At 36.6% G+C, this 22153-nt stretch overlaps 3 protein-coding genes across 3 annotated transcripts; all 3 read right to left on the bottom strand.

The window, feature by feature from the left end:
• Positions 1–2716: 2716 nt before the first annotated feature.
• On the bottom strand, positions 2717–6352 carry LOC122831492 (serum amyloid P-component-like). The gene is made up of 5 exons (XM_044117709.1): positions 5990–6352; positions 5779–5833; positions 5435–5537; positions 5040–5337; positions 2717–3531 (listed from the first exon to the last, which is right to left on the bottom strand). The coding sequence occupies exons 2-5, from the start codon at positions 5831–5833 to the stop codon at positions 3313–3315; spliced, it is 675 nt and encodes a 224-aa protein (XP_043973644.1). The 5' UTR covers positions 5990–6352; the 3' UTR covers positions 2717–3312.
• Positions 6353–8114: 1762 nt separating this feature from the next.
• On the bottom strand, positions 8115–10687 carry LOC122831493 (female protein-like). Its single transcript, XM_044117711.1, has 5 exons — positions 10188–10687; positions 9919–9973; positions 9588–9690; positions 8786–9080; positions 8115–8660 (listed from the first exon to the last, which is right to left on the bottom strand). Exons 2-5 carry the CDS (start codon positions 9971–9973, stop codon positions 8442–8444), a joined length of 672 nt encoding a protein of 223 aa, XP_043973646.1. The 5' UTR covers positions 10188–10687; the 3' UTR covers positions 8115–8441.
• Positions 10688–11295: 608 nt separating this feature from the next.
• Positions 11296–21212, bottom strand: LOC122831494 (metalloreductase STEAP4-like). Its single transcript, XM_044117712.1, has 11 exons — positions 21068–21212; positions 20677–20987; positions 18050–18157; positions 17885–17955; positions 17705–17792; positions 16616–16894; positions 16426–16520; positions 16227–16337; positions 15781–15823; positions 15518–15682; positions 11296–13550 (listed from the first exon to the last, which is right to left on the bottom strand). The coding sequence occupies exons 2-11, from the start codon at positions 20875–20877 to the stop codon at positions 13293–13295; spliced, it is 1419 nt and encodes a 472-aa protein (XP_043973647.1). The 5' UTR covers positions 20878–20987; positions 21068–21212; the 3' UTR covers positions 11296–13292.
• Between the last annotated feature and the right edge of the window lie 941 nt (positions 21213–22153).

Genomic DNA, 22153 nt, shown 5'->3' on the forward strand with positions numbered 1-22153 from the left:
TGCAATAATATTAGCCCACAGTGCAATGCTAATGTCAGTGCAATAGCATTGCACTGTTGACAGGTTAAGGCACTGTCTTGCTGCGCAAGACAGTGCCGTAACCTGAGAGAGAAAAAACTATGCAAGCTGATCTTATTGAACCGCCTATGTCCACTAGTGGGGGCAGTAAAATGCTAATGTGCTAAAGTTAACCTGAGAGAGAAAAAACTATGCAAGCTGATCTTATTGAACCGCCTATGTCCACTAGTGGGGGCAGTAAAATGCTAATGTGCTAAAGTTAATGCACTGTCTTGCTGCGCAAGACAGTGCAATAACTTGTAATAGCTTATTAATGCTAAAAGGCTAATGCTAATGAACTGCCTTGCTGCGCAAGGCAGTTCCCTAACCTGAGAGAAGAATATAAAGCATTCTAATATTATTGCATCGCCTTACGGCGATGCATTCTAATATTATTGCATCGCCTTACGGCGATGCATTAATCTGAGGGCAATATGAAGGCTTTTATTTTGAAAAATAAACATAAGCTTCATATTAAATGCTCACACTAATCCAATGCCTAACAGTGTTTGGGTTAAATTCCTTATTTACTGGCCTAAACAGCCAGTAGTTCTAAATGGAAGCTCTGTTTTTACTGAGTGTTAGTTAGAACTACAGATATGGTGTTCTGATAGTCCTATTTATTATCATTAGGTCAAAGGTTAATGCCAGTGCAATGCAAGTAGTTCTAAAGGCCAGCTCAGTCCTCCTCTGTAGTAACTGACAGTACCACCATGTTGTAGTTCTAACCTTCAGTCTTTGTAGTTCTAAAGAGCAGCTCAACTGTCATGAGAATGAAACACAGGGAGAGAGATTCCTAATAGTTTTAAGCAGTTACTTTTTCTGATCAAAGCAGGCCAAACATATCTTTACCTAAGTGTTGCCAATAGCATGTGGGGTATCATTAGAATGTTTTCTGTAATTGATTTACTCCATTCAGTATATTTAAAATGACTAAGTCAGAAAAATAGCTAATAGTTTATTTAAGGTAAAAGTCTTATCTTAATTGACTGCCTTGCTGCGCAAGGCAGATCCCTAACCTGAGAGAAGAATATAAAGCATTCTAATATTATTGCATCGCCTTACGGCGATGCATTAACCTGAGGGCAATATGAAGGCTTTTATTTTGAAAAATAAACATAAGCTTCATATTAAATGCACACACTAATCCAATGCCTAACAGTGTTTGGGTTAAATCTCTTATTTACTGGCCTAAACAGCCAGTAGTTCTAAATGGAAGCTCTGAGTGTCAGTTAGAACTACAGATATGGTGTTCTGATAGTCCTATTTAATATCATAAGGTCAAAGGTTAATGCCATTGCACTGGCTTGCTGCGCAAGCCAGTGCCATAACCTGAGAGGAAAAGATAATATAGGCAGAGATTTTTGCAGCGCCTTACGGCGCTGCACTCACCTGACAGAGATATTGGGGCTTTTATTGGGAAATTTCCATTAAGCTTTATTTAAAAATTACACATTAATCCTGTGTGTAACAATGGTTTGTTAAAATCAGTTATAACATGCCCAAAACACAAGTAGTTATAAAGGCCAGCTCATTCCAGAGTGTCCTCCCATGAATCAGCTGCTCTGACCTCATGTGTTCCGTTGCTATGGTAATGGATCAGCTGCTAACTGTCATGTCTGTGTGAGACAGAAAGGGGGGAAAAAAATTCTATCTTTGTGAGACACCCAGCCAATTAATATGGAAAAAGCACTCCGAACAAACCTTTGCCGTTCAGGAACCGTAATACATATTTGAAAACCGTTTGAAGCGTATAAGAGGGCTATTTGTCTTCTCCGATAGTACCGCAATTCATATTTTTACCTCATTCACAGTAATTGCAGTGATGAGACAAAAAATAGTGTGTGCAGGGCTCAGAAAATTTTCAGAAATACATGGAAGTGAATCTGGGAGAGCGTCAGTTACCCTGTCCCATGATTTTGCTCTGAAGCACCTTGACGGAAAACCGTAAATGCTAGAGAAATATCGAACACATTTTACCGGAGCAGGCATGCGTATCAATGTCATGACCAAGTTTGATACCAATCGGGCGATATTTGTGGGCGTGACGGCGATTTCAAAATTGTTTTGGGGTCAGAAATCTGCTTAAATTCTCACTCTAAAAAAGCGGCAGTTGGTGTCAGTTATGCTCTGCGTTTCGGCAGTTGGAAATTTTGCTCGTTTTTCGCTTTTTACTTCGCCATCGTAAGTCCGATTCCTTATAAAAATAATAGCTCCCTTCTCGGCATCGAGCCGCACGTTTTGATACCACTTTTGTGGGTGGGCTCGCAGCGGTACGAGCCGCATTAACGGTGATGGAAGAAAAATAAAGATATATATAAAGAGACATTCTATTGGGTGTAGAACAATAGGTGCCTGCCATGCAATGCATGGAGGCAGTGACTGACTTGCTTCGCAAGTCAGTCACTGCTCTCCTTATGCATTGCTATGGGGCAGGCCCCAATAAAGAGGCGTTCTATTGGGTGTAGAACAATAGGTGCCTGCCATGCAATGCATGGAGGCAGTGACTGACTTGCTTCGCAAGTCAGTCACTGCTCTCCTTATGCATTGCTATGGGGCAGGCCCCAATAATTTTAATATTAATAGATAATGAAGCACATGATAGCACCAGAAAAAGAAACAGCAACATCTGGCATAAAAAGATCCCACACAAATCAAAATGTTTCCATTGTCAATTCTGTTTTATAAAGAGTTTTTCTTTCAACATGAAACATTGACATTAATTCATTGAGCAGTTCATGTCTTACTTTTACCCGCTATAAACACCCATAGTGTGTGTGCACAGGCACAAATACAGACTTGCTTGTCTGGGTAATTGTTAATAATTTGTGACATCTTTAATTGTAAAAATATAAAATATTGAATTTATGATTTAATAAATTAGATTCAATTAACTTAATTGAATTGCTTCAATTGGTTACAAATAATTCAATCAAGTTAAGCCAACTTGATAAATTAACTTCCAAACAGCAGAAATCCTGTTATCATGAATCCAAGTCTGTATTTGTGTGCAGAGGCACAAACAGACTTATTATAGTCTGAGTGTTCATTAATGACTTGTGACATTTTATTCTAATTGTAAAAATACAAAATATTGAACATTAATTAAATTTACTTCAGTAATAATTACATTGAAATCATTCATTGAATGTTTTTTTTTTTTTTTTTTTTTTTTTTTTATTCACTTAACTTTCAAGCTGTGAATCAGATGCTAATTTCTGCATCAGCCAGAAATGCAGAAACCCCAAATGAAGGTTAGTAACAAACGGTTACTTTATGTTCAAGCAACACTTTGTCTACAATCTCATAATCCAGAGCCCTCCAGTTCAGCACATTCCCTGGTGTGAAGTTTCGGTCATCCACATAATTCTGGATCTCACAGGCAGAGAGGACGTAATCCCACATGTAGACATCAGACATCATGCCAACGAAAGACTGCTTCAAGTCAAACCCGCCACCGTGGCTGTCCTGCTCCTGTTGGAAATGCAAAGTTTTAATGTTTTTTTGGGGGTTTTTTATGATTGAGAACTACATAAAAAGGTATTAATGATTTGATTCAAAAGTTATGTCATCAAAATTATGACATGCATTTTCAACTGGTCTGTAAAGGTTACCCTTTTGGTCGATAACTAGTAAATAGTCAACACTCAGATGTTACTTCCCAAGTACATTAGTTGTAACCAGAACCTTGAACACCTAAGAAGCATAATGACATGAGTAAAATGTTACCTATTTGGTTCTATTTATTTATTGGGTTTATGGTTTTATTGAATAAAGGCTAGGTTTACATTGTTTTATGCAGAGGTTTTTACTGATTTTGGGTTACGTTCCTGCTTCTTTGAAATTTTAACATTATTTATATCACAGTGGTCTATGTTAAGGCCACTGTATCATTTGCATACTAATGATATTTTGGATTAAAACAAGTCTCTACATAATTGTTAAAGTGCCATATGTTTTGTGATTCACAAATTTCCACTTCCAAACCCTAGGTGTGATTTTCTGTACAATCAAGAAATCACTTTAACAGAACTCTCTCTGGCACCACCACTCTTATTAGGTAATGTAAATTTGCTTCCCTTTCTCAGTATTTAAGTTCCTTGTTTTTTTTTCTGAAATGGATTCTTCTTTTATGCTCATGCTGGGTTCATGCTCTGTTCTCGTTGTGCCAGAATTACAAGTCTTTATTGTGACATTGTTAAAGCTCTTCAGCTCAGTTTTCTTCCTCTGGTCTGACTGTGCTTGACTCCAACTAAAAACCAAACATCAAGTAGGTTAAAAGATCTAATTTTTGCCCCATTATTTACAGAATCACGAGCACAGCCAGGAATGCCATTGATATTTGTGATTCTGGAAAGCCAAAATCAATGTATAGCAATTTGGAGCAAACTCAAACTACAGTGAGAATCATTATCCACAGAGAAAACATGGGTTTGTCGTGATTCTTCCCTGAACTGGCCAGCCTACCTAATCTCCTCCAGGAACAAATTGACAATTTAATTATGAGGCCATACAGTAACTAAGAACAGCATCCGAAGCCCTGAAGGAAGTTCGGGTTGCTTCAGTTAAGGTTATTATTCATAATTCAATAATAGTAAAGAGACTGGGCCAAAATGGCCTCTATGGGAGAGTTTTAAGGTCAAAACTACCAATTTTCATGATTATATACGATCTAAATGATCTAAAGCATTTCACTGTGACAAAGCCAGGATGGATAGTTTTGATGTCATATGTAGATCTTCTCAACACAGACACGGTGACAAATTATAAATTATCTGCTTATATATTATAATTTTGCCCAAGTCTACCCAGTTTAACCTAAATTTACCCAACTTTAGTTCTATTTTGTTTCAAGTTTGTTTTTATGTTTATCAACCTGTAAAAATAAATTGGATAAAGAGATTCATAGATTGAACAGAGGCTAAAAATGACAGGTGTTCAAGATGTTTGTTCCATTCTTCAGTGAATAAAGGAAACTTTACCTGTCCCACAATAATATTGATGGGTCCACCTATGTTCGACCCAGAGATTGTGAATTTTCTGATCGAAGGCTGTCCATTGAACCACAGTTGTGTCAGCCCAGTCTCAGCATCCCATGTGGTGCAGATAGAGTGCCACGTGTTGGGTTTGTAGTCACGGCCTCCATATTCAGCCTTTTTATTCTTAATGTGTGCCTCCATTTCTTTATTGGTGTTATCCCAGAAAATCAAAAAGTCATTGGCACTACTGGGTGTGGACAAGGAGAACAGTATGTGGTCTCTCTTGAGGTCTGTAAATGATCTGTTACAATGACAGACATAAGGCATTTCATAATGTATCTCACTCACAAGGATGAAGAATGCTCTTCTACATAGTTCATTTTTGAAAATTACAGTACCTGTGGCAAACAGTTACGGCATTAAAATCTCTTCTTGATGTGTTAAACTTCACATGAGCTCTGTTGGTTTCCAGTGGAAAGGTGAACATCCTACCAGAAAGATCTGAAAACATAAAATGTATACATATTTCTTTATTTTATTCATAAACACCTTTGAATGCCTGATTTGCACGTCAAATACAGGCAAATCTTTTGAAAATAATGGAAAATAGGAAGAGAAATTTGTAATATCTTTCAGGTTATCAACATATTCAAAATGTAAAACATGATTTAATGGCAAACCATATACATTATGCATAAAGTAAAGGCATATATATATATATATATGTATATATAAGAAATACCTTGTTTTAGGGCAGCACAGGCTGTCATCATCACAAGCAGAAGCAGCACCTTCATCTGATTAAAGAATAAAATTAACATTACCGACAAGTTTTCATCACACAAATCTGAAAGTTAAAGTTCCCTTTGAATTTCTTCAATAAACAACACAAGAGGAAATAGTAGATATGGACAATGACTAATTTTCTGCTGAATTTGAATTCATGCTCTTACCTTAAAACCTGTGCAGTGACTGTGTTGGCACCGATGGGTAGAGTCAATGTTTCTACACACATCCTCCCTATTTCAACAAAGTTTTTATTGTGAACTTCCTGAAACCAGTTCTTCTTTTCTGTCACACAGAAATCGTATCCTCTTGTTTAAGACACACAAACTATGGGCTGCTTATGTTGATGTCGAAATAATTCTTGCACATCCAGGAAATGTGTAAAATGTGGCAAAAAAAGACATTGTTCTTTACTCATATTTTTTAAAAATTCCCTTTTGTACACATGCTACACAGTTTTAAGTGTGAATATCCCTTCAGGGCTTTCTGCTGCAGAAGAAAACTTCCTGTCAGTAATCAATCACGTCACTGCATTAATGGCTTTTGGGGAAAAACTGCAAAGACAAATTCCTCCTGAATATAGAAAGAAAGAACATTTAGCATTCAAATTATCAATCAATCAATCAATCAAACTTTATTTGTATAGCACATTTCAGCAGCAAGGCATTTCAAAGTGCTTTACAACATATCAAACACAGAAACAGAATGCAACATAGAATCAACAACAAAAACACAACATCAAGTCAGGTTCCATCAATAAATTTGCAATTGATTACGTTTCAAATACAACTCTAAACAAGTGGGTTTTTAGTTGAGATTTAAAGGAAGTCAGTGTTTCAGCTGTTTTACAGTTTTCTGGAAGTTTTTTCCAGATTTGTGGTGCATAGATGCTGGAAATGTTCTTCAGGTGATGGAAGGCCGTCTTTGTGACTGTCTTTATGTGGCTCTGAAAGTTCAGGTCAGAGTCCATCACTACTCCCAAATTTCGGGCCTGATCGCTGGTTTTTAGTTGTAATAACTGAAGCTGTGCATTGACTCTAGATCGTTCCTCTTTAGGTCCAAAAATAATAACTTCAGTTATAATTATCTTGACCTGATGTGAAATTGCTTACCATTATCACATTTTGCGACTATTGAATTTAGTTCTTTTTTTTCTTGACTTTATCAAGTCATTAGCACATGGATCATTGGTGCTAAGCACAGCTTCAACATAATTAACTTATCACTTTTAGCCATCTTAAGAAGTTGTATTATATGTATCAGCTGAACTGACTTGTACTTATTTCTTTAATATCTATGTTTCTCCCCTATGTTGCATTTGCTTTCATTTGAGTTTGTATTTGTGCCTGTTTTGAGAATAGCTGAAAGTCTAGATTATTACATCACACCATTTTACAAAGTATCTATGTATCTACTGCATCACTGTCTGTTTGAGATGGCAACAACTCGGGTGCTCCTTAAATACCTTTTAGCTTTTGTGAATAAATATCAGCGCTTGTGTACATAATGACATTCCACAGAGACCAATGTCACACAGCTGATTCACATTTCTACAGAAATACCATCTAAAATCCTTTAGCAAAGATTAAACCTTATGAAGCTTCCTACTGTCCTACAGCAAATTAAAAGTAGAGAAAATGCTTCTCATTTGGTGGAGGGTGAAGACAGTCATCAGATTCACATTAAGATTAGATGCAGGCCATTTCAATGTCTATCGAGGACAAATGAAGTTACTGGATGAAATAATCAAATAAAATAATCTTGGCCTCCTTGTTTAATGTAAGGGTGAATAGGTGATAACTATTGACATTAATTATAAAACTTTTAAGATCACAGAAGAAGGACACTACAATCTTAACTCTGAATGTAAACTAAAGAAAAAGGATTTCTTTTGTGATTTTTTTCTAAAAACTTGGTACCAGCAAGTGTGGAGTCTCCATGGGACTTGCCATCAGGAAGAAAGAAGATAAAGAGAAGTGTGGTAAATTAATCAGGACTCAGTTGTTACAGAATAGATCAAGTTAAGCAAACTGAGTTAGGGTGTGTCATCTGATTATTGGGCCAGGAACAGGACAATAATATTGTAATATTAAAAACAATTATCTGCTGGACCAGATCATTTAATTGCTAATCTTAGTGGGAATCATTTGAGTTATCTGTTATGGCTCTAGACTATGTTTTTCTTCCATCACACAACAAATAGCAAGATGCCCAAGTTAACTCTTCAAGTCTAAGAGCGAATTTGGACGATCAAGTATCTCTGCTGAGGGAGAAAAGCACCAGACACAAATCTATGCAATACAGGCTTTTCTCATTTATTAATAGACAAAACAAAGCTTTTATAAGAACAGATAGTTACAATCTTCCTGTCCCTCACATAAAGCATTCTGTTAGACTGGTTGTGTGACAGGAAGACAGTGTCTCATACTCATTATATACCAGTGTGTGTCTCACTGGAGAATGAGTGGGTGGGGAGTGTGTTATTCTTTTCCTATGAAAAGCATGTCTCAAAAAAAGCAACAACAACAACAAAAAAAAGAATAAAAAGAGCAATGATTGAATATCAGGCATTATTTTATGACTGGGATTTTTTGTAAGTGATGGAATTAATTGAACAGTTTAAGTACAAACCATTGCTTTATTCTCTACCATCACTTTTTCTATTATCTGATAATCCAGAGCCGCCCAGTTCAGCACATTTCCTGGAGTGAAGTTTCGTTCATCCACATACTTCTGGATCTCACAGGCAGAGAGGACGTAATCCCACATGTGGACATCAGACAACATCCCAACGAAAGACTGGTTTATATCAAACCCGCCACCGTGGCTGTCCTGCTCCTGTTGGAAAAACAATTTTTAAAGGGATTTAAAAAAACGGACTATTTTGAAATATATTTGTAAAGTTCAATATCAATAAGAATTTAATGAGAATTATGGAATATGGAGGATGACTGGCAATTTACCTGTCCTAACATAATTATGGGAGCTCCTCTGATTTTTGATCCAGAGATGGTAAATTTTCTAACTGATGGGAGTCCATCCAACCACATCTGTGCCAATCCAGACGCCGAGTCCCATGTGATGCAGATAGAGTGCCATGTGTTTAGCTTGTAGTCAAGTTTTGCAAATACTGCAAATTTATTCTGGGTATAGAACTCCAATTCGTCAGAGCCATCCCAAAGAAGCATAAAGCCGTTTGCAAAAGTGGGTACGGCTAAAGAAAATAGGACGTGGATTCTTTTGAGATCTGTAAAGGATCTGAAGGGGAAGCAAATGCAACTTGTGTTACACACTTCACAGAGATGGAAAAAAAGGTTCCTTTACAGAACTGTGCAACAGAATCAAGACCTCTGCTATTTTTAATTGAGATCTTCCTTTCATTTGATGATGAACTAAAGTATCATCAAATGCATGATTGAAGATACAGCATGTTTGCTGGATTATTTTTTCTTTTCACATTTCTTAAACAAAGACCTTTGAGACACTGGTCATCTGCTAACGATCTTTTTTTCACTCCAAACCTTTTCTTTTGTCATCCACCTTTCACTGTTTTCGAATTATTAAACATTTATTGCAGTGCTGTGGTCACGACCAGGTACAGGACAAGGCAATCAAAAAACTTTGACAAATATTCAAAACTCAAAACAGCTTGAGACCATCTGAAAGATGTCAATGAATTTTTGTTGCTTGGAAACGAGCTAAAATGAATTTAGCAGAGGGGAGGTTAAAACTTTGTGCATAGTACAATAATTGTAAGCATAACACCTTTGACAAACAGTTACTGCATTAAAATCCTGTTTTGTAGTTCTTAGCTTCACATGAGTTGTGTTGGTTTCAAGTGGGAATGTGAACATCTTGCCAGACAGATCTGGAAGAAAAACAACAGAGAGTAATAGAAGTTGTCTCTTTTTAAAGGATATGTTTAAAATAATTTTTGACAGGTTTGGTAGACGTTACATTTAGTATAAAGGCTGTAAAAACCTTCAGAACAACAACAACAACAAAAAAAAAACTTCAAACAACCTCAAAATTTAAAGCAAATCTAAAATAAGCCAGCTATAATTCTTACAGTTTACTCTAATAAAAGTCAGTTTACCTTGGGTTATTGCAGCACATGCTGTCAGCATTCCCACTAAGAGCAGCAGCCTCATCTGACAAAAGAGACAAAAATATGTGGAAAACATTAAGATCCCATTGCTCTTTAGAAATCCCGAACATCTGGTCCAAAACAACACTTTCAATTCAGTTTGAATTTCTACAAAAACAACTCTGATGGAAATTGAAAAGAAACTGTAAAGAAACAGAGGCTTTTGTAAAATGTTCAGCCATGAAATTTCTTGCCAAAGTTAAAAATAGCGGTCTTACCTTAACAATCTGTGTGAAGACTTTGATGCAGCTCTGAGAGGTTTGTGCTTTTATACTCAGTCATATCACAACTTTATCCAGGCATTTTTTTTTGTGAGAACTTCCTTGATCTAGTTCTCTTTTTTTTATCAGGCCTGCCAACGGTGCACTTTTTTAGCTCTTATCACGCACAAATTTAGAGGGTCCTTAACCTGTAACTTGATAAGATAGTTCTCATTCATAGCTGCATGTATTTCAAAAGACAAAAACTCAACAGCTAGATGAACTCAACATGATCGTCTTATTTTTAATAAGTGAATGGTTAAGTTAGGTTAAAAGTGTTTGCTTTTTTTGTGTGTAGCTTAAATGAAAACTGCTGTGTTTGCACTCTTTCAGGCTTACAGTCTCCAGTGCTCCATCCTACACAATATTAAACACATATATTGCATTTCTTGATTTACATATGATTTGATACAAATGGCATGAAAAACTATGGATTTAACTGTTTATTCACAGTATTTTCTTGCACATAAAGTTAAGACTCAGTGAAATTTAATCACTATTCTATCATTGAAGAGATTCAAATCACTCTTTAGTGATAACATGTGAATCACTGCAACTGAAAATCTTATAACTAGACAAAAAAAAACAACATTTTTTTTCTTAGTTGTCATTACAATTAAATGTTTCAGATGACAGAAATATACTTCTCTTCTCTTAATGAAACATTTACATTACCCTCTCAAGTTCTTGCTTTAATGCTTTTTAAATGACTAATTTTATGTCTGTTTTTTTATTTTTATTTTAATGTAGACACAACACTAAACTTGATTTATTTGTTCCAGCTCAGCAGTTTCTTAAATGGGGAAATTTAAAAGGGAAGTGCTTCAGCTTACTCTTGTAAAATAGTCATGTTAAGGCTTTTCATTTGTATTTCATGATTTTTGGGGGGTTTAGACAATTTGTTGAAGTCAACACCTTCACTGAAGGATAAAGCAAAATGTGTTTTGTCAAGTTTTAAGTCTTTTATTAAGCAAAACTTGTTTTTGAATTTCTTAAACTTTTCATAGGACAAAATTCAGCAAAAAATAGATAAAAACTTAACTGAAATAAATTTTTTTACATCTCAGCAGGTCCGATTGTGTTTTTATTTAACCGGTTAAGAGACAGATGAAACGTTAACAAATACAGACTCAGCAGAACACATAATTGTAACTATTTAGCAAACACAATAAGAGTTCGTAATATGCCGAAATTATTGCAGAAATTGATTGTAATCCGACCTTCAGAACACAATCAGAATACAGAATACAGGTCAGTGGAGATGTAATTTTATAAATGTAGCAATATCCTGAAAATTTCATTTATTTCAGTAATTTAGTTGAAAACATGAAACTCATGACAAAGACTCTGATTTTTAGTTCTACTTTATTTTAATTATTATGACTTACAGCAAATGAAACACCAACATTTAACTTCTTGGAAAATGTGAATTTCTCATTAAACCAATAAAAACTACATTTGATTTCAGAAATGTCAGCCTGGTGACTGTATTGTTCAGTCTATACACCTAATACTATGAATAATATGAATTTATGATTTATTGTTGCATTGTGTGAAGGTTCTATTCCTGTTTCTTGTGCACCTTTTTATACCTATATTTTTCCTCACACTTTCATTAGTATACAGCATTCTGTGAAAAGGCAGCTTGTAACTTTTTTCATTGATTTATAATGATATTAAATTTTTTGAGACATATCCTTTTTGTGTGAACACCACTGTAGACAGAGTACTTTAAGTAGACCTTTCAGTTGACTAAAAATACAGAAGTATAAATGACAATTCAACAGTCATCACATTTTACATCAAACTGGAGTCCTTCTGATGCCCTCTGACTGCTGATTCAGTGATTTCTGCTCTACATAAATGCACTCATCAGCACTTTTTGTACATTGTTTTCAATGCAAGTCCAAAATGGCTGATTTGAATTAATTTAGAAAAGTACAAGAGAAACATTAGAATCGAAATAGCAAAAAATGGGTTATTTCCAATATCTCTGTATTGATACTTAGAAGTATTTAACTCTTGGCTTAAATTACTTAACTGCTTTAATGAAGTCACATGGATTCAAAAGTTGCTTTTTTTATATGTGGAATGCAAGTCTTTCTGTTTTGCAGTAATTCTTGGAGACACGAGGATAGACCATATCTGTAAAACTGATATTTTCTTTATCCAACTACTTGTTTCTTTCCATTGTATAATTTGCTAGCTAGTCACTGCAACAACAATGACATACTTCTTTGACCAAATGGATCACATGAAAAATTACAAATATAAAAGCAACAAAGACATGAGAAATTATCCCATGTTCAACTGTTTCGTCCGTCTTACTTCAAGAAAGATTCACTCCAAATCAGCACTGTTCATCTAAAATTATTATTTAATGTGAAAAAGTTCTGCAGACTCTGAGGATTTTCTGGGTTTAATCATCTCTTCATCATTAATCTTCCTCAGGAAAACAAAACGTGTCACGATTATACGGGTGAGTTGCCTCTTTAAAGGGGTTCTTAATTGAGCTTGCAGATTGTTGTAATTTATTTAGGTACATAATTCTTATTTGTTTTTGTCCACTGTTATTAAGTAAGAATGTTTATTATATAGGATTATTTATTGCTAAAATGCTAGGTGTGAAGATTCTGAAGAAATAGATCTAGTAGATGTCCAAGAACACTGAAAATATATCTTTATGACATGTTATGTTAAAAAAAAAATTATAACATGTGTTGTTCATCTATGGAATATATATATATAAAGAAAAATTCAAAACTTCTATTTAGTACAAAAACAATAAAATACCGGTTTCATGTGTTATTTACTTTTTTTTTATTATTGTTTGCCCCTATTGCATTGGCTATACAAAAGTATTCCTTAATAATTGATACAAAAAAAAATACTTACAATAAACAAAGTGAGGGTGTTCAAACTGTGGATGTAAATATGGTAACACTTAACACAGGCCTTTACTGTTGTGCACTATTTTGTTCTGCATTAAAACTGAAGTGGTTGAATAACATTTAGAGTGCTCTGAAAACAGACAATATGTTTCTATATAAGTTTGTGACAATCCTACGCTAACAGTGACTTCTTGCTGTCGTTCTCAGGATCTGTCCTCTCCCAGCCCTGCCGAATGCGGCTGAGGCTTTTATCCACACAAGGCAGAAGAAGCAGCAGCTTGAACATCAGCACCAGGGTGGGCACCACCAAGCAGAGCATGTAGCCGGGGGGAGTGTACCATTTGTATTGCGAGATGTACAGAAATCTGTCCCAACCATACAGGTAGGTGTGAAAGGTGCAGAAGAACAACGTCAGGTATCCCAACTTGGACTGGAAAACAGAAAAGCAAAGAAAGGTCATCGTCTTGATATACATTTACTGGGTCCTCAACAGTTATTGGTAAAGTAATGGATTCCACCTTAAATGTTTTTTTATTCAAGTTGTATGAACTCAGACTGAGGAATTTAGGAAAATGATATCAAATGTTTAATTTAAAGACATTTACTCAATGTGGATTTACTCAAGGACTTAAATATGGAGATGTAGTAGCTATGTGCAAAGACTGACTTTGTGTCTGGTGATATTTGCCGTGTTGATCTACTTATATGTTCAGTTTTTTTTCTACAAATATTTTGACAGTGAGCATTAGACATTTTTTTTCTTCCTCCCTTACCATCCTGCTTACAGGGTGAAGATGATAAACCTGATTTCTCATCCGGCCTAGAAGCAAGTGGCTAAAACAAATGAAAGTTTATTTCACCTGAGTAGAAGAAAGTCAGACATTACTAATTAAATGTACCTAAAACTGTGATCAATTAGAAATGCAAAATGCTGTAATCTTTTTCAACAGGAATTGCGAGGAGTACTACTATTAATGGGACTGTGACTATGTTAATCAATAATTTTATAAATTTTGTTTTATATTTTAACGTTTTCAGCCTCATTGACTCACTTGAACTCCCCCACAGCTTTTCAGTGTCCCAGGTTAAGGACGGCAAGTAACAAGGTGACCTTTACTGAGACATATGCACCAACATGTCTGAGTTTCATAGAGGTAATCCCAGAAATGTACCTGGAGATTTACAAGAAGTACGATCTGCACAAAGAAAACTTTAGGACTGTAGCTCAGGATAATGTGTGCTCCTAAATTATATTTGATGAATAACTTAACATTTAGAGTCGCTCTAATTTGGGCTGGAGATAAGGAGTAGGGTGGAGTGAGAAAATGAGCTTGATCTGACCCAGATACATTTATGAATGAGTTCATTTCCTGCAGTGTGATTGTGCTTACTCTCAATGGTCAACATGAGGGAAAAAAGTTAAACATCCAACAGAAGAATTGGAAAAGGACAAAGGAAAATATTCACTGAATTTCATCCAACAGGAGGTCTGAAATAGGCATCTGCATGATGTAACCATTTTCCATCTGAGCTGAAGCACAGAGTCGTCTTCATCAGTCACGGTGTTAGTCAAGGCTCTTCTTCTGGGATATGCATCCATATTCCTTTTTCAGGATCAGTATCCTATCTTTTAATTTCTATCAGCTGAACAACTGAACTAACTGTTTTGTGGCAAATTTTGAAATATCTCCATACAGGTGGGCACAAAGTAAGCAAGCATATCTTTAGCATTTCTGCATTTAATGACAAGTTCTTTGGATTACATTCAACTCGCCTTGAAATAATCTGAGCCCAAGAGGGAAGGTTTATGAATGCAGCACACTCAAAACATGTAATATCCAAGCTTTTGGGGCGTCTGGCATTAGTTTCTGATACAACTTCTTCTTAGTTCTGTCATTTGAGGTGTTTAATTGTTTAGTATTTTTCATATATAGTGGCTTATATGTAATCCAAAAAGTGAAGCTGCCATATCAAATATAAAACAGATGATTCAAAGTTACTGTTGAGTGAAAAAATATTTTTGTGTCAGAAATATTTTCAGTCTTTAAAATTAATCTTAATAATAGACAAAAATAATAATAATAATAATAATAATAATAATAATAATAATAATAATAATAATAATAATAATAATAATAATAATAATAATAATAAGAGTAAATACAAAAAAATAAGTTTGCACTTGATGATTTCATTCACTGAGGGAAAGAAGTCATCCAAATCAACCTGGCATTGTGTGAAAAGTAATTCCCCTTTGTTAATTATTTGCTCAAGCTAAATATTAATACATGACAACTTTAGGTAAAACCTAGTATCTACATTTGATTGTGGTCGAAGACACTGAATCCCATTGAGAAAAACCTGTTCTGTAAGTAAGACAAACATATAAGTTTTCACCTGAATGAAGCTGAACTCTCTCCAGCTGAGAGCGTTGCTGACAGAAGGGAGAGAAGAAATTCCCAAAAGGAGATACAAGCCGAATCCCAGAGCCCCTATGGAGTAGTATGAGTCAGTTCTCCAGGCCATGGTTGTGTCAAATGAAGATGTCTTGTTACTCTTGATCTGAAAGTGAAACAATATATAAAAAAAAGAAAGAAAGAAAGAAATATTTATTGCAACTCCACTGGTAAAACCAAAGAAATGTTTTGTAAATCTTTCACCTGTGAGATGGTACTTCCTGCAAGTCTGAATCTTACATAATACCTGGGCACAAAAGACAAATTATTTTGAACAAAACATTTCAAATAATAAAAAAAATGCTTCACAGATATGTGAACACATTGTGAGAAGAATAAATTATTTTTGTGACAATAATATGTCAATCTGTTGAATATTAACCAGACGGAGTTATAAGACTTTTTATTCTTTGATAGCAATTTGTTCAAAGTTGAGTACACATTAAAAGAGATCTGAATTTGACTAACAATGCTTTGTCTAAAAAAGTGGTTGATATCTGGAGTTGCTATGGAAACACCTAAAAGATTTGGGTTAGACATAGAGATATAGATATAGATTGTCATACCTTTTGAAGTAGAAAGCAATAATAAAAAAAAAATCAATTAAAGGAACTTTCCCAATAGGGATATTTGTATGGATCATTACCTACCTTATGGGGATGATTAGAGTATAAAGCACATGCAGGGAAGCAAGGGCCAGAGCTATCAGACCTAGTTGTTTCCTGCACAACATCCAGCGATCCAACCAGTCAGGAAAACGCCTGAAACAAACATTTTGTATGTTATTAAACGTGCTTTCTACTGCGTGTCGTTAGAGAGTTTACATGTTGGTGAATTTCCTTTTCTTACTTGTATTTGGTTCCTCTGTAGAGCTGAAAGAAGCCAGCTATGATTCCAGGCAGATAACAGAGAGACAGCAAGATGAGAGATACACTTGGAAACACCTGGAAAAGAAGAAAAAAAAACGACAACATTCTAGTTCGGGCTTAGTAGCTTTAAAGAAAACGTACTATTTGTAAAAATAATAATCTGTCTTCACCTTGTTAGCCAAGGACATCATGATTCTGAAGGAGATGTCTCTCCCCTCGTTAACGTACGCATAGATGACATCTCTGGTGAGAAGATAGAAGAAGAAGAAGGCAGTGAGGCCAATGGTGAGGCGCATGGGCAGCCTCCACTCGGGGAACAGCTGCAGGGGGAAGTCCTCCAGCTCTCTGGCTGCAGACAGAGACCCTCTATCCTGAACAGTGAAGCCCAGTTTGGTGGAAATCACTGCCACTGCCTGCTTAGCCTCAGGATTGTTTCCACACAGGTACACCTGGAGCATGAAAAGGTTCTTACAACTCTTAAAAAAAAAATCTCCCGTGTGAGAAGCATAGTGCTCAGCCATGTTAATGCAATATTTATGTGCATATGCATGTGTACACACATTGATGAAAGGATGTGTTTGACTCTAGAGAAATGAATATGAAAGTGAACAAAGACAGCAAAGCTTCTTGTATGAAATACTAAATTTAGGCGAGGAAAGCAGGTATCAAGCAACAATGCTCAGTTAACACCTTGTGATGTTGCTGATGGTGCTCCAAATACACAGCACCCCAATGCATAAACATGCACACACTTGTGTGGTTTTTTACCATCCTCTGAGACCTAACAAACAGATCAAAACAAAGCAGGGAAAAAAAACACATGTGCTGCAGCTTTGCACTACAGAGAGAGAGCAAAACATGTGATGTTGAGCTTAGATCTGAGAAACGATGGAGTTCACTGATTCAAAGAGACATCACAGGTGGCTTACAGAACAAAAACATTAGGTTGACTACCTAAATTTACATTCTTTTCCTTAAATGTAATGAATGCTTCAAAGTGTGTGATTATGATTTAGACTGAAGTTCTTCCAGTCTTGAGTAGCACCCACTGTGCAAACACACCAGAGATCTAGAAAAAAGAAAAACTTGTTTTTCTCTGATGGAATAAGAAATCTGTCAAACAAACAAGCCCCTAAAACTGAAATAAAAGATCACGCCAGAATAAGAGAAATACTGCATTTTTGATGAGCAGGAGAAGAAAAAGACTGTGTATTTTTTTCCCACAGAGAAATTTGTTAGTGTCACAACAGATCTGGTACCTGTCTGTTGGCATCTGAAGGTCCGTTCTGGAGAGCCCAGGCTGACAAGGTGTTAAATGCTTTCACCACATGGGCCCCAGGGATTAACCTGGACAGTGAATAACAAACTTTAGCTTCATGCTCTGCCAGCCACAGAAGGCTCTAACCGCATCCATAAGACACCACCTAATCTCTACTTGCCTCTGCAGATACTCAGCGTTGGCCTCTGGGTACATATTCTTCTTGAGATTGTTGCTAACGTCCACAAGCACCTTGCAGTGAATGAAAATCGGGAAAATGGTTGAAAAGTGAGAAAATAAACAACACTAATGATGCACGACATTATGTGATTGCACAGTAAGGCACCTTCCCATTGAGTTGAGGTGCTAGGGTCTCCAGGAAGTCATAATGTTCTCTGTGGACACAAACAAAGACCAAGCTGGCTGATTGCGCCGCTGCCTCATGGCTCATCACCTGTACAAGTCAGACACGCAAAAACAAGACGACCGTCAAGGACAAAAAATTGCATGTACAGAGGTGCAAGTGGTGCTTCTGTTGGTTTTGTGGGTGTCATTTATCTGAAGTGAATTAACTGAGTTGTTCAAACACAAATATAAACTTCTCAATGTCATGAATTACTGCTGGAAGTTACAGAGCTATGAAAAAGTGTTTTCCATCCATCCATTTTCTTACACTCTTGTCCCTAGTGGGATCAGGAGGGTTGCTGGTGCTTATCTCCAGGAAGACATTTCAGGCGAGAGGCGGGGTTCACCCTGGACGGGTCGCCAGTCCATCTCAAAAAAGTGTTTTCCTCCTTACAGATTTCATTTGCTTTTGCTTTTTTTTTTTTTTTTTTGTCACACTTGAATAATGATCAAACATATTAAATCAAATCGTACAAAAATAACTTTTTTGTGAATATGATAAGCCTCACTCTTTGTTGTTCAGGTCATTAACTGTGATTAACCAAATTGGTTGGGAAAATGCATTCAGTTTGATGAGCCCATCCCCAGAGACCGTTCTGAATCTTCCCAGGATTTGGAACAGCTTGTTTATGGGGCTGCGTCTCATCATACAGAGAACTCTTGGTGTCCTTGAAGAATATTCTAAGCAAAAGGTTTTGCTCTGGGACTGATCAACTCTTGCACAATAAATAGATGGCTTACACCTGGAGTTGAAGAGGACCACACATGGAAAGTGTGAATGTGGAAAATGCTCTGTTAGTTGATGTGGAATATTAAATATGGCATTAAATATGTGTGGCTTACAATCCTTTAAAAGGGACTGTGTCTAGAGATTGGGAAATCATTTTCTACAATTTAACCAAGATTTTCTCATGATTTGTTTGTTCTGACTTGGGCTGCAGTGTGAAATAAATTCAACTGAAGTCCTCCCTGCAGAGCTTTTATTCCTGAAGCATCATCAGACCAGGATCTTGAAGATGGCCCCTGACATATTCACCAGAGTGGTTAAAATTTCTGTTCAACATCAGACTCCAGTATAGACATTGTTCTCTTAACAACAAGTGAAAATCAATTTGTCCACTTCATTGTTGTGTAAATTTCTTTCCTGTATAATTTCTACATTTTCATGGTCAAAATTGCTGAACTTCTATAATGTAATAATTAACTTATGTATTATAATGTAGTACATGAGGCAGTATGCTGTCTTAGCTCCGGTGGCGTTTTATCACAGGGTGAATTAAACAGTTGGCACATACCTTTTGCTGTACAATATGTGATTACACATGTACTATACATGTTAATGTTCCACAATGTAATATATTTTTAAAAATGTATGTGACATATTTAGTCTGGTCAGCCATAAATGTGCTGCATGAATCTGTAGCTAATGGGAAGTGATAGGTGAACTTGATATACAAATGCAGGTGAGATCATACACAATTTTCAATTTTAGTAAAAAGAGAGAAAGCTTAGCCAAAGAAAACGTTTAATTATTGTAAGTAATTGTACAGAATGGAATTAAACATAAAAAGGTTTTAAAAACATCACAATTAAAAGTCAAATATATGAGCTTCATTCCAGAGTAGTCAGTGCCTCACCAGTCATAAATCTCACCACTCGTTACTGGGATTCACATGCACAGAATATGAATACATGAAATTAATTTTCAGAAGCTCACAGCATTTGTGGAAATAAACAAGGATGCTACACATTGCAGCATGTGTGTGTCCTCCCTGAAGTTGTTGTGCCATCAGAGCCAACAAAATTATGACTAACTCATTAGTGTGTCTGCTTTAATATTTGTAAATACTGTTGTGGCAGTGGAGTGTTAAAGTGAGTGAAAGGAATTACTAAACAGTGCAGGCAGTCAACACATCTCCATGCTTGTTTGAACCTTTGTTTACAATTAGTCTGGCCACTTCTTGCTTTCTTTGGCTCAAAATGATGAGTCTGTCAAATGCAGTGGCATACAGGTTTGATGAAATGTGGTATACCAGTCAGACTGAGGTCACTTTGAAAGACATCAAACATCTGGCTAAGGAGTCCATATGAGCCCATATCAATCAGAACAGCCTCGTTCTGATTGATAGACGATTGATAGTTGATAGTTCTGATTGATGCTGCTCAGCCTGCCATTAAAAGATCAGATAGATGTTTCCTCTTTAGGCTGAGAAAAACAAGAAACTGAAAAGGAAGACTTAGTATTTACTACGACACAATTTTATGGAAACAATTGTAAAAAAAATTACATTCTCAGCACACCAGAATGTGTCGAGTTTAAATGATTGTGTCCTTATGTAATATAAAAGATGGGAACAGTCTGCACCACACTGCACCCATGGATCATCTGTGCTAATGCCTGTCTACACACAACCAATCAGTAACATTGTTTAGTTAATGAAAAGACAGAAGAGACTTTCGCTTTAAATTTCACAATTTAACGTGCTGTTACCAAAAACAAAACCTCAACAAAACACAGTACTATATAATATTTTTTGCTCAGTCCACACCAGACATTGTAGCACATACCTGAGCTCCTGGAGGAATGGGGCCGCAGCTGTGAGGTCTCCGGCTGCCATACACCAACCTAAACCCACACTGCAGCAGACGTTGACCCAGAGAGCGCCCCAAGTCTCCCGTCCCAAAGATGCACACCGCCTCCTGTTCAGGGGTGGCTGCAGCACTCGCAGGATACAGCGACAGGCTCTCTGGCTTCACCTCCTCCGACATGCTGCACTGCCTGACTGGCGACGTGGAAGCAATCTAACACCAGATCGGTCGTGTGGATTTGACAGAACAAATTGTTCCTACTAGGGTCTCTCCTTTCAGGGTCGGCTGAACTGAAATATGAGACAGTAAAGTGTCTGTATTAAAGACAGATGTAGAAAAAATGTAATGTGCCTTTGAATTGGAAGCCTACCGTGTTTGTCTTGGAAAAGTGCAGGAGCTGAAGGAACTTTCGGTCTTGAGGCAGTTTTTGTACTTACCCACCCCCCTCCCAGTTCAGAATGGGCAGTGTGTAAAGTCTGGAAACTCCACGGATTAAGGTGGGAGCCATCTGTGCAAGTACTGGCAAAACTCTTCGTTATGAGTTGTGTTTTATTTTTTCTCTGTATGCATGCAAGTGTGTTTCTGTTTAGCAAAAGAACTGGAAATGTTTCTGTCGTGGCCTTCTTCTGGGAAATGACAAAAGGATCTCTGAGCTGTTGTGCAACATTGGGAAAGAACACTTTAACATCCAACAACTTGCCCAAATGTTTTGGTTCTTTCCAATTTTACAAAATCACTATTGTAAATAGATCATGTTTAGATGGTAAAAATCAGTGCAAGATGGGATTTTTAGATATTTGCACATTTTAAAATGCAACAGTTTTTTGCAGCTGTCAAAAAAGTCAAGTATGAATGAATCAGAGCTCTGAACATGTTCAAATTTGAAAGTAAGTGCAGCTCTGTTGTTCAGACAAAAATGGGTTTGCCTGTCATCCCTGGCTGTGGATCAGTGACACTGAGCTCTTCAAAAACATACAATCAAAGCAAATTCCAGGTCACAGTGTGCAAACACAGTGTGCTGGGGTGCTTGCAACTGCCCTTCCTCTCTGTGTAGATTCAGTTCAACATGAAATCCACATGGCCTGCCCCAAGCTCATAATTACTTTGACAAGAGGGCAAAACAAATAGCACACATTTTTTGATAGCAAGAGGTTATTTGTGGAGCACTTGGAGCAAAAGAACCCAGTCCTATAATCAGCCACTGATGCATTGGTCAGCAGAGGTGCTCACTGAATCATGGAGTTTGCAGGAAAACCCACCAATTACAATCTAATCTGCACTTTTATGTTGCCCTCTATGAGTAATTAATGTTCTTAACCCTGTAACTCAAATTGGCCTATGGCCGTAAACCCTTCTTTTGCTCCCAGAGGATGAGAATAGCTCTGGTGATCAGAGCCAAGGTGAACCACAGATCTCGTAATCTGCCCTAAACTGTAATTAGGCCTTGTGCTCTGTT

Source organism: Gambusia affinis, linkage group LG05, assembly GCF_019740435.1.
Source record: "Gambusia affinis linkage group LG05, SWU_Gaff_1.0, whole genome shotgun sequence".
NCBI lineage: Eukaryota > Metazoa > Chordata > Actinopteri > Cyprinodontiformes > Poeciliidae > Gambusia > Gambusia affinis.

Excerpts from the sequence above, each read along its gene's own strand:
- LOC122831492 (XM_044117709.1), bottom strand. The coding sequence starts at position 5,833 with ATGAAGGTGCTGCTTCTGCTTGTGATGATGACAGCCTGTGCTGCCCTA. Across the intron at positions 5,538-5,778 it reads CTGTGCTGCCCTAAAACAAG|ATCTTTCTGGTAGGATGTTC; the intron begins GTATTTCTTATA and ends TTATGTTTTCAG. Across the intron at positions 5,338-5,434 it reads GCCGTAACTGTTTGCCACAG|ATCATTTACAGACCTCAAGA; the intron begins GTACTGTAATTT and ends TCATTGTAACAG.
- LOC122831493 (XM_044117711.1), bottom strand. The coding sequence starts at position 9,973 with ATGAGGCTGCTGCTCTTAGTGGGAATGCTGACAGCATGTGCTGCAATA. Across the intron at positions 9,691-9,918 it reads ATGTGCTGCAATAACCCAAG|ATCTGTCTGGCAAGATGTTC; the intron begins GTAAACTGACTT and ends TTTTTCTTCCAG. Across the intron at positions 9,081-9,587 it reads GCAGTAACTGTTTGTCAAAG|ATCCTTTACAGATCTCAAAA; the intron begins GTGTTATGCTTA and ends CTTCCCCTTCAG.
- LOC122831494 (XM_044117712.1), bottom strand. The coding sequence starts at position 20,877 with ATGTCGGAGGAGGTGAAGCCAGAGAGCCTGTCGCTGTATCCTGCGAGT. Across the intron at positions 17,793-17,884 it reads AACGCTGAGTATCTGCAGAG|GTTAATCCCTGGGGCCCATG; the intron begins GCAAGTAGAGAT and ends TTCACTGTCCAG. Across the intron at positions 13,551-15,517 it reads GAGAGTTCAGCTTCATTCAG|TCCAAGTTGGGATACCTGAC; the intron begins GTGAAAACTTAT and ends TCTGTTTTCCAG.